Genomic DNA, 15,166 nt, shown 5'->3' with positions numbered 1-15,166 from the left:
GCGGTCCAGTCAGGAGGAGATTTAGGGTCACTGCTTATACTCATTTCAAGTTAGACTCAACATAATGACGTGGTGCAGAAATACTTCAGGCTTTTCTATCAATGCTTTAATCAATCTTGTGGTTTGGACTTTAATAACACACTTGTCACTTTGGGTTCCATAAATGATTCATTCAATCACAAACTAACTGAAGGTGGCACACTGAGCAGAGGTAAAATAATGATGAAATAATTAATAAAGTTATATAAAGTTCATGTTTCACTTAGCCTGCTGTGTTTGTGACCTGATCCTGTGCAGCAGTGCTACTTCAGAGCCAATTCAAGCCACAATATATTTTAACAAGTCATGCTGATGACATGTGGGCTTCTTCCTCACAGAACTGCTTTGAAATCGGCTCTGTTGTTTCATTCAGAGAGTAGAGTGAGTTGTCTTCCCTCAGAGAGCTGTTTGGAGCGGCTCCAGTCAGGAGACCAGAGGCAGCTCTGTAAGGTCCTGACTTACTGCTGCTCTTGGGTTTAACACGGCCAAATGGCCAGCGACCAGCTACCAGCAGGCTGCCCTCGCCTTAGTGGCTCCTTCATTGTCTCTTTTTTCAGAGCTTGTTATTCCAGACAAGAGGTTTAAGCCTTCTTCTGACCACAGCAGGGCAGTTCTCCAATATATATTTCTTCCTTGTGTAGCAGGGTATCCACAAAAATACTAATCCAATCACCACTCCTGGCTCTCACTGTGCAGCCTACTCAGATAAAAGAATAAGAGTAAGAATAAAAAGATATCCATAATCATGAGTAGGACAGATCTGACTTGGCAGGATGCACAGCTTTCGCATTCTGTGCACCAGCCGAGCAGGTTTGGCGGACACTATTTTGTTATTTCTTCTATTTTTCCCATTCAAACTTTGAGAACAATTTAGCCAGACTGAACAAACGCTAGCCACGGGTTCGCAGGCTGGGAAACTTTCCACTCATGATGTTGGGCCAGATGGCTCGGTACCAGCGACCAGCAGAGCGCTGTAGCCTCCCCGGCTCCTTCATTCACTGGGTGTCTTTCAGAACAACCAGGCTTCCAGCCCCGGATTGTCTCGTTTTCTCTTTCTCACTTTCTTTTTTCAGCCTAAATCCCATAAAGAGTGGTAGTCACTCTTGGCTTACAGCTGCTTTACTTTGCCGGTTGAGTGTGTGGATGAGTGTGTGTGAAACATTTACTCCTGTAACCAGCTTTGTCCCGAGAACTTCCACTGAACACAAGACTGTATTTCTAAGCCACATTACACAGAGGATAGAGAGCCTTTTAAATTCTTTTCTGAGCCTTCATATAACTGAGCCTGTAAATCTCTGTAGCTCTTAGTAACAGTTATGGCTCATTTATATTCAATTAAACTTTATTGTCAATGTGTAGAGTACAGGTACAAAGCCTATAAAATGCGCCTAGCGTCTATCCAGAAGTGCAGGTGCAGAAGTTACTACTACCCCCATATGGAAATGTAATATATCACACGTATGCCCTATATCAAGAGTGATGCTGCCATTTATGCTACCTATAAGGCGATAAATGATTGTTAACAACGGTACATACATCCTTTGGATATATCCAGATATAGGTTTATAACATATATAAAATACCCATAGTAAAATTTGGATTTGTACATATATGGAACATGTCTATATGTTGGTATTATATGCTCGCTCATACCTGTTAACAATATGTATATGTAAAGATAAAAGTTTATAATATATATGAAATACCCACGATAAAATGTATATATGCGCAGACATTAACATTCAAATATGTGCACATTATATTATATGCATATATGTATAGTTTGTATATTAGCTATTTATACAAATACGTATGTTATATGTAGAAATAACAATATCCTGTATGTGACATGTATGTCTAAATACGTAATTTACATGTATGAACATACACATTTGTATTGGCTGGATATACAGTGTATGTCAATATATTAAATGGTTCCAATTTCAAATAGGTTTCATATATGTGAATGTCATATATGTAATGCGATAATGCGAAGCGCTGCGACAGGTTCAGTAGGGTCACAGCCTCAGGGAATAAGCTCTTCCTCAGCCGACGTGCCTGTAACACCTGCCGGATGGGAGGAAAGTTAAAAGTCCACGGTCAGGGTAGGATGCATCTTTGATTTTCACCTTGACCAGGAGGTGTTTATGGTAAATATCCTCAAAGGCATCCAGTAGGAAGTTTTCAACACTTGCTGGAGTGCTTTACGGTCTGATGCGGAGCAGTTAAGAGACCACAGTCACAGATGCAGTTGTTAAGTATGCTCTCAATGATACCAGGGTTAAAAGTCCTTCAGCATCCTGGGACACAGGTGAGCTTTTTAAAGGCTCTGCAGGAAGTAAAGGTGCCCTTACGATCAGGATGGAGGAGTCAAGGAACCAGATGAGATCATCAGAGATGTGAAAGCCAAAGAATTGGAAGCTTGACACACACTCACAGCTTGAGGTAGTGCGTCGCTCCTTACAGTCCACTGTAATCACCCTGGTTTTTCAGGTGTTAAGGGCGTGGTTATTGTCTGCACACCACACCACAGTGCTGTCCGCAAACTTAAGTATTGTGTTAGAAGCATGAAATACAACACAGAACAGTATAATCCTGTACTTTCACTTCACACACTAATTTCTACTGACTTCGTTCTCTCCATTGGTGGTCTGTTTTTATCGTTTCCTTGGTTTCAAGGGTAATGAGGCAGCGCTCCTCTCCCTGTTCTGCACAAGAAAAAAAGACCTCATGCTTCAAGTCATTGTAAAAGAGCTGTTTGTTATATGCTTGTTGTATTCTGCATCTATTCCCTCTAGACATTGGAGAGGTCTGCAGCATGTTGACGCACAGCCACGCTGCCCTGCATCATCTGCTCTTCCTCCCTTGTTTATTGCTGCACATTTAGGGCTTTCTGCTTCCATTTGCTTTTTTTCTTCTGCCTGGAAACGAAGCAATCAGACCCTCAAGCCAAACAGACTTTTATCTGAGCTGAATCAAAACACCAACTCTTCCTACTTTTTGCATGCTTGCTGCACTTAACTTGCGAAGACACTGGCTCACATTCAGCCCCTGGATGCTTTCCCAAACCTTAACCAACACAATTACATGTTGAGCACCAAACCTTCAATATCGAAATGGTTGTTATTTCCAACCTCAACCCTGAAACCAAATATGAAGATTAACAAAAAAGTTTAACATTGTGTGGATTACTTGTCCTCAGATAGGAGGTGAGTCTTCATAATGTGATAAATACACAGCGTGCACCCTCACATTGTGTTAAATATTATGCATACTATGAGCACTTTTTATGATAGGCATATCAAATTTATGGCAACGCAATTTATTAACTTGATTCAAACAGCAGTAAATTGCCAGAATGAAAACAGCTAGTGCCATGCCACGTGTTCCAATGTGTTTCAGATGTGTTTTATTATCATCAAAATGACAGAGTCTGATAAGAATGTAACACATTAACTCTTTGTTATGTGGTTACATGAATCAAAAACAGATCATTCAGACTATTAATAGTGACACGGTGAGTGGTGCTGGCTCAGGCATGTGTGAGCTGACCAATCAGAGGAGACTGGGTATTCAGGAGGGGGGCCTTAAAGAGACAGGAGCTAAAATAGAGCATTTCAGACAGAGGGGGATACAGTGATGCAGCACTGGCCAGTATGAGAAAACTGATGTGTTTTCTGAGCATTAAAGCATGTAAACCTATTCTAGTAGTAACGCAAATAAAGTTATAAACCTGAAAATAAGCATATTATGTCTCCTTTAAAAAATCTTTTTACCTGAAATGGATTTTTTTTTCTCATTGTTTAACAAAAATATATCGTCAAACATCAGAACAGTTAGGCAAAAATATTATTGTATAACAAATTAGATTTTTATTAAATTCTTTTTTTGTGCTCCCATTATAATTACTAGGGTCAGTAGTGGTTACCGCCAACATAAACATTGGTCATTTAACCCCTTAACAATCAGCCAGTGTTATAGTTTTTTTTTTAAGTTATAGGACGGGCTGTGCATGTCAAATAATTTACTTAATCTCCCACCGCCTCTTGCCCCCTCTAACTCCTCTCTATCACTCACTAACCTGCTGTTTCAGCCCTCCCTCCTCCTCATTCTTCCTTCTCTTCCCCTCCATCCATCCCTCTCTCCTTTCATTTCCCCGTCGCAGGGAGGCTTAGACTTGTTGGTTCCAGGCCAGGGGAACTCTTTTCTCCCAAAGGCCAAACAATTGGCTCCTTTCTCTCCCCCACCTCGCTCATGTTCGTCTCCATCCCTCCGTCTCAGTCGCCTTCCCTTTTTCCGTGGGACAGGACTGAAGTGGTGTACCGTCTATACATTGCTCTGTCACCTACACTTTTTCCTTCTCCTCTACATCTTTGTCCTCCATTTCTGTACTTTCTCCTTCTGTATCGCTCTCTGTTGCTTTCTCTCTATTTGTCTCTGACTCTTTATTTCCTTCCTCTGTTCTCTAACCTGTTGTCGTGGAGGGCTACAGGTTAAACTGCTGATACCCATTCATTCATTACTGTGTGCTGTACTGTAGGGCTGCATTCTAACCTCGCTCTGAAAGGCCCGTCTCACCCTGGAGGCGGCCCGCTTTGTCTGCCCACGTCTATTAGGCTGTTTTTTGACAGGACGGCCCCCCCCCTTGCTAAAGAATCTCTCTCTGTCTTTATTTTTAATCCACTCCCTCTTGGCATGCCGCTGCTCCGTGTCTATTGAAGCTGAACTGAATGCAAGTGTCAGTGGGCCCAATGGCTTTTTTATTAAGATGCATTATGGAGCATGTGAAGAGTTTGTGTGTGTGTGTGTGTGTGTGTGTGTGTGTGTGTGTGTGTGTGTGTGTGTGTGTGTGTGTGTGTGTGTGTGTGTGTGTGTGTGTGTGTGTGTGTGTGTGTGTGTGTGTGTGTGTGTGCAGATCTAAGTGCTGAGAAGTCAGAGTTTGTAGATGAGTATATATGCTCCTGCACACGTGTGTGCCTGTGCGAGGATGTGTGAGGAACAATGATGCTCTCTTCAACTTATGATGGCTGATTTGGAAGACACACACACACACACATGCTGAGACACACACACAGCTCGGGGAGACTCAGAGGAACAATGGGACCGGCCGTTCCTTTTATAGCAGCCGACAAGAGTGTAAGAGTTCTGCCCCTGTCACTCCCAGGGACTCTGAGGTGAATTGTGTGTGTGTGTGTGTGTGTGTGTGTGTGTGTGTGTGTGTGTGTGTCACGGAGCTGCAGTTGACGAAAGCACTGACGTCCTTCTCCTTGAAATACTGCAGCATCTTTGCAGCTCAGCAAAGAATCTGGAGCACACACACATCTTCCAATCTCCCTCACACACTTTACTGATGAATTTCACACACATAATCACTTCTTTGACATCGGCTGGAGAGATTTACTGTTTTCTGCTTCACACCCAAACTTAGCAGACCAGAGCCCTAACAGCATCCCAGACGATTCACACCTCACAACGCCTCTCTGCTACAACTCACTGTTTCAGAGGGTTTCGTGCTGTCCAAGAGGTTGCATATGCGCTTTTGTTCATTCATGAGTGTGTGCATGTGTGTGTGCGTGTATACATACTGCAGGGTATGTGAGAGTTTATGTTCCTGTTCAGCTCTGTTCTGTTGTGTTGTGGCCTGGGAGCGTGAGCTTATGAGAGCTCTCCTGTCTCCACGCCTCAATAGCTCCATTATTCATAAAACTCTGTGCCAACAGCCTGGACGGCTCTGTGTGTGTGTGTGTGCATGTGTGTGTATTCTCATCTTTATGTATTTCAGTCGACATATAGTGTATACTTAAAGGTGATCACTGCGGCTTGCAGCTTACATGGATGTAAAGCTAAAAAACAAATCAGGTGAATTTTCAGTGGGTTTATTGGTTAATTCAGCTTTAAACATAGTCGAGATGATGATGGTGATACTGTCACAAAACCACACTTCATCAACACCGATCATAGACAGCAGAGCTGTCTGTCAAACGTCATCTCTGGTCACTGATAACCGATTTAAGTCAAGAAATCACCAGAATTCATCTATCAAAAATCTCAGTTCCTTTATTAACCCTGTGGAAATGGACCTTTTAATCAATCTAAAATAAACTGTGCTCATAAAAAATAAGCATTTCTCAAAAAGCAAAATATGCACATAGTTCAAATAAGTTGTGACATTTTGTGTTCATGTTCATACATTTAGAAATCTTTGGATCAATGTGTTTTTATTTGATAAAATTTGATCAAAAAACTTTTATCATTTATTATTGTTTTTTCACTTACATAAACATTTAGCTCCAGTTGTTCAGATTTGAAAGAGAGCATCTGAAGATCCTCCAAGAAATGACATCACAATAAACAAAAATGTCAACGAAGACACTGGCGGACCATGTCTACTGCAGAGTTCATTTGCGTATACAACGCTTACCACCTCTGTACATGCACAGAATACATTTTTACTGTGATAAACAACGCCAAGCTGCAGCATCTTGAGCATCTTCTCTGTTGGTACAGCCATAAGACAGGTGTTACCTTCAATTAAAGTATCCTAAAAGCCCACCACATTGGTAGGGGAACTGGGACAATGGACTCCCCAGTGGCAAAAATGCAAATTAGGTTTAGCCCATTTTTATGACTGATTTGGATAAGTTCTGGGGTTGCATATTTGGGCCAATCTGTGCTGAGAGTCAGCTCCAGCAGCAATGCTTTGGCTAGCTTTGGGAAGTGTGAGTGTACCAAGTTTGGGTTGCAGCTGGGCCAACTTTTCAAAATTGGCTCTTTGCCATATAAAGAAATATAATAACTGGTGTTTTATGTGTGATATTGCCCCGGTCACTCACAGACAGATCCAGCCTCGTAGTGGCCAAGTAGCTGATTTCACTCCAAGACACGAGGTGTTTTTACAGAAAAGACCTGATGAAGAACAGAGAGAGATATTTTTAAGGAGACGGAGAAGAATAAGACTAAAAGTGAATAGAGCAAAGCAGACTCTCTGCCTCTTACTGACCGAGTGCCAACTGTGAGGTGTAATATAATAAAGGAGACTGTTTCTACTGAAAGGCTTTATTGTTGCAGCTGACCACAGAGTCCAAAGTACTGAAAGAGAGGTGTGTGTGTGTGTGTCCTGTGCGCACACTTTTTCTTTTTTTACCACACAACATTCATATAGATGTGGACTTACAAAGCGGTGACCTCATTCCAACTCTTGCTGTGGTGGAGCTGTGGTTTACAACAACACGCTGGCAACCGAGGCAGCGAGTTATTGGGGATTTTTCCGAAACAATAAGAAATCTGTCGCTTTGAATTCGACTCAAGTCTCAAATTACTTAATAAAGATTCTTTTTCTGTACTCCCTGACCAGCAAGTCCACATTCATATTATAGAAGCTGTGTTTAAACAAGATTTAGACAACTTTGGATAATTTTTAATGTCATTTGTGATCCAATATTGACACCGAATCTCTTTTGAAAAACATAGATTTTTGTATGACTCTCTGCCGAGCACTCATCCACTACATCCATCCACATCACTGTTGGCTCATTAGTCCTCAGCAGTGACGAGATCTCATCTGGTGACACCGTCTGCCACTGTGGAGGAGAGAGAGAGAGAGTGTGAGAGAGTAAGAGAGAGAGAAAGAGAGAGAGGGGGAAGCCACTTTGAGTTGGCAGTGCCACAGACAGGGAGAGATTGTGCTTGGCTTGGCAGTGGGCATGGCATATCTCTATCACACACACACAGCCTTCATCGCCACGGTCAGTGTGTGTGTTTGTGTGTGTGTGTTTTGGATACTGTCCCGAGTCTTGCTGTAATGTGAAGAGATTATAGTGTTGTTGCCATAATGGAGGCTGGCATTAACACAGCCTGGCAGGGGCATCAATCTGACTCTCACTAAATATACCTCAGACAGTGTTCTGTGTGTGTGTGTGTGTGTGTGTGTGTGTGTGTGTGTGTGTGTGTGTGTGTGCGCGCAGGGGCATCCCTGGCACGAGCACACGTACTTCAGTCCTGTCCATTTCTAAATCCTCTCCCTTTCTGTCTCTATTTTTAGGTCTCTGTGCCCATGTGTGACGTTTTTGTCCCGTCTCGGATGTGAGAGGTGAACTCGGTCGTCCTTCACGGGAGGAGCTGTGGATCTGCCAAGAGAACTCTTCAGAGCCGAGGAGGATATTATAAAGATCACACTGAATATTAAGAACTTGAAAGGAAGACTGGAAGAGACCTAAGCTTGGTTAAAACAAACAAGAAGGAGAATCAGCAGAGCTGAACTAAACCAGTCCGAAGGCAGGTGGACTTGGGCATACTGCTGAGCGGGATCTAAAAATATCCCATAATCCACCTGAAAACCACAAAGAAATTTACTTTTGAAGGGAGTTTTTTCCAAACGTGCCAAGATGATGACCATGATGATGATGATGGCGGCCATGATGGTCACCTGCAGCTCTCTGTTCCTGCTGGGTTTGGCCGCCGCCCACGCCTCCTCCGGCACCATGACCCGCACTTCCTCTTCATCCTCCTCCTCCTCCTCTTCTTCCTCCTCCTCCTCCTCGTCCTCCTCACCACGCATGAAGCTCTCATACAAAGGTAAGAACCAAGGCTTTGAGGAGGGAAGCTGAGGCGTTTCGGCCCGTGTGCGATGGCTCGTTAATTATGGGTCCGCGTGTGAATCTTTGCCTCGTATATGTACTTTAAGCTTTGTAATGCACTCACACACTTTCTCTGTTTCACGTGAGATTTCGCCATATCCTTTTCAAAGTAAACAGTCGTGAACGGTAGCCAGAAGTAATTTGCGGTCGCTCTGATTCACAGCCACACTCATACACAAACAGATGCACACTCACACACACGACTTAAACACACATTGGCAGGGTTTTTGCTTTTCATCTGGAGCATTGTGAGTTAGAAGGCGGCTCAGTGCCAAACACAACCACATAAACTGGGGATGTGTTCCATCATTGAAAGCCAGCAATTACAGGCTGAACTATATCACAAGGACGTGAGGCTCGCTCAGGGCCGTCTGTCCAGCTGAGATATGTGCTGCCTTTAATTTAGGCTGAAGGTAACATGTATAGCATACAGTACAGGAAGGGAACGCCTGCAGAATAGTTCAGTACAGTTGGCACGTGATGGACTTAAAGATCTTGATGACCTTGTGCATCATTGAAATTACTTTCGGGTTTGCTGTAAGCTAATCAAACAATGCATTTCGTAATAAGGAAGAAGAAGGATAACGTGCAAGTAGGTGGTCATTAACATAAATATCATGGGTTCCAGAGGAACTCTTTTCAGCTACCCTAGCAGAGCAGCTCATGGGACGGCAATATAAGTTGGTCTTCTCACTACCTGATCTTAGTAGCGCACGCTCATCAACAGGCTATGACATGCAACCATGCACCACCAGCTAAAATAATCATTATCAAATGTAATCATAATCATAACTAAACTCAGCAATTTGACAATTTTACTGCAAATCTGTCTCTGTGGTTTGTACAAGAGGTGTGGTTGTACCTAGCTGTCCCAAATGGTGCACATACCCTACTCAGCAGTGTTTTTCCCAGAATGGCCTGCCCTACTCTGCTTCTGATGGCTAGTGCTTGTTGCCTTCGTTAGCTGTGTTTGTTAGGTGTACGCATTAAGACTGATGAATATCGGGTAAGCCAATAGGAGGCAGAGTAGGGGGGGTTATGCCTTTGCTATCATCAATCAGATTTTCAGTGCACAATTATCATGGCCAAATAGTTCACGATAACGATATTATTGTGATATCTATAGAAAAGATGCTAGCAATTAAAATTCATTCAAGTGTAGGGAGGTGGAGAGAGAGCTGTAAAAATAGTGTACAAAAATACTTTTTACATTTAATAAATAGTAGAATGGCAACGAGATGAACGCAAACTAAAGACGCACAAGCTGTAAGATGTAATGTCAGCATGGTATCAATATTTCATTTTTTAATATCATAGTTATAATGAATATTGTGATAACGTGACACCCCTACACAAGACCATCATCATGCTAATATATTAAACATTACACTTGCTTACATATTGTGTATTGCATACTAAACAATAGTCTGTTAATGTGTGGTACCTGTCAGTACGCTAACATGCTAAATAGAACATGTTGGTTTTTCAAAAGTTGCCAGATTTTGCCAAGAAAGTGATGTGGAATAAAAAAGGCGATACCTCTGGTTCTGCTGTGTTGAGTTTGATCATTTGTTTTTAAACTGTTCACGAGTGCGACTGTGTTCCAGGAGTGAAATGCTGGACCAGGTGACTGCTTTTTCAAAAACCTGATGCCTACATTACCCACAATGCAATTTAGCCACTGAGTGAAATTACCATTTAAGTGGAGGAATTGAGGTTGCCAGTGAATAATTTCCTTTGTTTTGACAAATAAAATGTGTACTAAGACTGAAAGAGAAGAGACATCAAAGCAGACTTAAGTAACACTGAGACATTTTGATCTATTTAAAAGCTGTCGACTACATAAGACTTTTAACACGTAGGTGCCTTAAACAAATGCCTTAAACAAAAAGTGTAATTTTCTTAGTACTATAAGTGTCCCCGTTGGGCCCAAGGTTATAGTCACCACAGTCTAGTGGAACTGAGTAGTAACACATTTGCTGAAAATGGCACATTGATACAAAACAAAGGCAGCGGATTTAAAGTCCTGATGTCATGCAGGCGGCTGCTGGGTGGCGTCAGAGTCTTAAACAAAGTTATAAATTCCCATTAGAACAATAACAGACTAATAAAGCTGTTTTAATGTCTAAGCGAAGAGGCCCTTGGTCTTGTTTTCTTAAGCTCCTGGTTTAAGCCAGGCCAGCAGGGGAGGATGCAGTCCCTTTATTTCTTCTGCTGCTCAGGCCAAGAACAGTGTTTTTTTTTCCACTGGCTTGAGGTAACTATTAAAGCTTAAGTTTACAAATACAAGCTCAATTTTCCTGGGCTCGATTCCCTCAGAATTTTGTTCTTGCCAGTTTGGAAACATAGCAAGGACGCTCAATTTTTCCATTGAAACCAATATAGTGTCATTACTTTCAAGGGATTTTGTCCTCTCGGTAGAAAAGTCACTGGCCTCAGGACTCAGAAATACAAAAATTAAATGGTAATCTTCTTTATCAACCACATGACTCGTTTCAGTCTTGTGGCCAACGAACTGATTCAGATCTGAAGAATCTGATGACTGGAGCTGGTTCTGAACTCTATCTGAGGTCATTGTTTACTGTTACTTGTTGTTTTATCTAACAACAAAAAAAAACCATTAAAAAAACATGATTTATTTAAATTTGGCCTGACTGTCGACAGCTCAATGTGAGTTGAATTAGCTTGTGAGAGTTTGCATGTGGCGTGCAACAGCAGGATGCAACATGTCACATGTAACAGAAGACAGATTCAGGGCTGCCACTCTCTGTAATCCCTTATATCTGTATGATTGCAGAGTTGCAGCAGTTCCATGGAGTGAGGCGGTTCGAGCTGGAGCGTTCCTGCTGCTTCAGCGCTCTGCTGTTGGATGAAGAGAGAGGCCGGCTCTTCGTGGGGGCCAAGAACTTCCTGCTATCTCTATCATTAGACAATATTGCCAAGCAGGAGCACAAGGTTGGTCTGAACCAAACGCAGTAAAAACCACGATAAGTCGGGAACAATTTTTGTTGGTAACACAATAAAAAACTTAATGTTTTACTGCCACATAATAGGAAAAAACAGCAGTTTGTTGATTAATACTAATGACTCAGCCATGACTTTGCTGAGGGTTTATATACTTTGTTTTATATAGAAGTGTATTACTGCCACATCAGAAAAAGAAGAATGGATCAGTGTCACATTATAATATGAAAAATGTATTCTGATAACAAGAAGTTTTCATGTTATAACAAGATATTTTAATGTTATTATGAAATACAAACTTATCAGGTTGGATCGTACCTACAAAATACAAGTTTCCAACACATAACATTGTTATGTTTCAATGAGTTTTGTTTGTAGTTAGCACTTCATTACATCTGACAGATTGTTACAGACCTGGGATTTGTATTTACCACAGTCAAAAACTGTGGGGGGCGCCAAATCACAGAAAAATGTGTTAATGTTGCTTTAAAATATCTTGTTTTAACATAAAGAACTTTTTGTTATAACAAACTTTTCATGTCACAACATGATACTGAACCATTTTTTTGACTCCATGCTAGCTGTGGACGGAGGCATCATGTTTTCGGGTTGTGTGTCCGTCTGCCCGCCCACCTGTTGTCTGTCCAACCCATTTCTTTGAACACGATATCTCAGAATTATTGAGGAAATTTCTTTCTGTGGTTTTAAAGTCCATTTGGACTCAACAATGAACTGTTTTGACTTTGGTGGTAAAAGGTCAACGGTCAAGCTCGCTGTGACCTCACAGCGTCCCATCGTGAACGCCATATCTTGGGATTCAGCAATATACTGCCGAATAAGAAGGAACTCATTGGAGCCCATTAAAAAAAATCTTTTATAATTTTCATGGTGATACACTTTTTTATCTAATCAAGAGATGAACTTACGAGAACTTTGCTTTAATTGGTGACCTTATGTGTTTCTGCCATAAAAATACTTTATTACATATGCATTTTATTACATAAAAATAGATCAAGGAGATTGTTCTGGCAAGGGATGGAAACGAGGAAGTGTTTTTTATTTACAACAAGTGCTGTATTGTCTGGTTCCTAAGTATCCTTTATTACTGTTGTTATCAAAGTCTGGCCAGACACCCTTTATGAGTGTGTTTTCATGTGGTCCTAGAGACGTGGCAGAAAGAGAAATATTTAAAAAGCATGGACACATTTAACCAACATGCCCCTTTGAAAATATCTGAATCACACTGTTGCACATGTGAGACCACTCAAGCCTCACAGAGAAGAAAAAGAAATGTGGGATTAATGGACAAAGGTAGAATCAAATCAAAGATGTGGATGGAGATGAAAAGAGGGCATCCATCCTAAATCACTTGCGCAGAGTTTGATATACATAAATGTACACACTGGGAAAAGCAGTGCACATAGCAGTGCTAAGTAATCAAAGAGACAGACACAGATATTCAAGTAAAATACTATCTACAGACATCTGTTCACAGCTGTTTGGAGTAAATTACATGCTTGGTGCGTTAGATGTGAAGCCTCTATTGGGTTTAGGCATAAGGGCGAGTTTGATTTATGACCAGGGTTGGCAATGTGGTTGGTTCATCCTCCGTTACAATGAGCTGGGTGGATGAGGAGGAGAAGCACGCAGATGGGAAGAGCGAGGACAAGAAAGAAAGGAAGTGAAGTTGGACGGAAGTATGGTCGTGGTTTAAAGGAAATGAGATGAAAACCTTGATTTATTCTTACCTCGTGGCATCTGATTTGATAAGTGCGTTGCTCAAGGGCCTATTATTAGTTTAGAGGAAACAACGTTTATTGTTTTGCATGGATAAAGGATAAATCATTTCTGAAAAGTCCCACCAAGCTTCTAATCGGTAACTTAATCAAGATAAAATAAAATAAAAAAAACACTGGTCACAGGATCATCTAATCTTTGCCTGCTGTGTTTCAGATCTACTGGCCCGCTCCTGTCGACTGGAGGGAGGAGTGTAACTGGGCTGGCAAGGACATCACTGTAAGTCTCTTCACAACACTTCACTGTACCTGATCTCATTTCATCAAAATGTTCTGCTTCACTTTTACCTTAGTTTACAAAAATAAACAGTTCTGTGGAACCTGAAAATGCGTATCTACATCTACATCTCTGACAAGAGATGTCGGATCGTGTTCTTTGGCAAAAGTCTTGATCAAACCTCAACATTGGATAAGTGAATTACATTTTCTGTAATAGAAGACCACACTTATCATTAACTTAAATAAAATAGTTCTGAGTGAAACAGTGTGTGAACCATAATGCAATACATAACATCCTTTATAAAATGTACTCCCCATCAGCCCTCAGACATTGTACACTGGGTAAAATAAGAGGGCTGAGGAGGCCCTCGTGGAGGAGTTAACTGTCCACTCCTTTCCAGCACAACACAATGCTACCTTTTAATCCACTGGAGTCATGGGAGTCATCACAAGACGGAAACACCAAGTTTAAACAGATAACATGTAATAATAGGTTCAACACTCCTACTTTTGGACCTGCCCTGCGGTGAGATCACCTCCTCAGAATCAGTTAAACCCTGTAAAACCCAATCTGACTGCTGAACCAAAGGCAGCTGTTGTTTTTCCACAGCAGTTTTACAGTCAGCGCCACAGTGTGTGTTTTGTTTTGCTTTATGGAGTTAACAAATTTCTTAAATGTTAAGTAAATGAGAAACTTTAATTTGGTTAAGGAATTAGATAAACCTTGTCAGCACTGCTAGATTTGTGCAGGAAAAATTGGATTTCTTGGCAATGTACAGCGTTTAAAACACATCGAGGTGAGGGAGAACGACCTCAGCCAGGGAAAGTACTGCTATACTACTATAAGGAAAGACTGGTAATCTTAGCAGTTCTTTCTTAAATAAATTACCTAAAAGTCAGACTTCAACTGACATTAACACTAAGTAGCTTATAGAAGTCTATGGTTTGTCTCCTCCAAGTCAGTTACACAGCTGAACAGTTCAACACAGACGCGTCTTGTATCACTAATAAACTTAATGAACAGTAATCAAGCCGTGGTCCCAAAATAAGGTCAGAAGTAGATGAGGAAATCTGTTTAATGACCCACTGGATGTAAACATGTGTTCACGTACATTAGGGTTGCACAAGGTTAACCTTTATTTAACAAGGAAGGCCTGATTGTAGTTAAATAACCGTGCCCTGGCCATGATAGGCAGCAATAACAGTGAGGTACAGACTAGCAAGATGAATAATGAAAGTTTTATGCTACATAAACATAGAACATACAGTATATACACATATACTATACTATCTACACACATATACATAAATAGGTATTGCATTTTTTTAATTTACATCAGGTTGAGTATAAACAGCAGCAACAACATGGTGATGATTGTATGGTCGGCATCTTCATATCCAAAGTTTCACCTCTGTCCATCATCTTTGACTGCATTTGTGCAACAAGCATCAATAACGTAAACACAGAGTCCACCTCTCACCATCCTCTAGTAGCCCTGCGCTCTGCTGGCT

The 15,166-nt window shown here is 41.3% G+C and overlaps 1 protein-coding gene across 1 annotated transcript in view; it reads left to right on the top strand.

Annotated features, from left to right (window-relative positions):
• The window catches only part of sema3b (sema domain, immunoglobulin domain (Ig), short basic domain, secreted, (semaphorin) 3B), an 82,729-nt gene that overhangs the window by 46,610 nt on the left and 20,953 nt on the right, over window positions 1-15,166 (top strand). Inside the window, exons 2-4 of the mRNA XM_073470523.1 lie at window positions 8,081-8,613; window positions 11,473-11,630; window positions 13,593-13,655. Coding sequence (XP_073326624.1) covers window positions 8,424-8,613; window positions 11,473-11,630; window positions 13,593-13,655 — 411 coding nt within the window. The 5' untranslated portion in view covers window positions 8,081-8,423. The remainder of the gene's footprint in view (window positions 1-8,080; window positions 8,614-11,472; window positions 11,631-13,592; window positions 13,656-15,166) is intronic.

Source organism: Pagrus major, chromosome 7 (genome assembly GCF_040436345.1).
Source record: "Pagrus major chromosome 7, Pma_NU_1.0".
NCBI classification, from domain to species: Eukaryota; Metazoa; Chordata; class Actinopteri; order Spariformes; family Sparidae; genus Pagrus; species Pagrus major.
The sequence above is the reverse complement of the archived record's forward strand: the minus strand, read 5'-3'. Positions and strand labels throughout refer to the sequence as shown.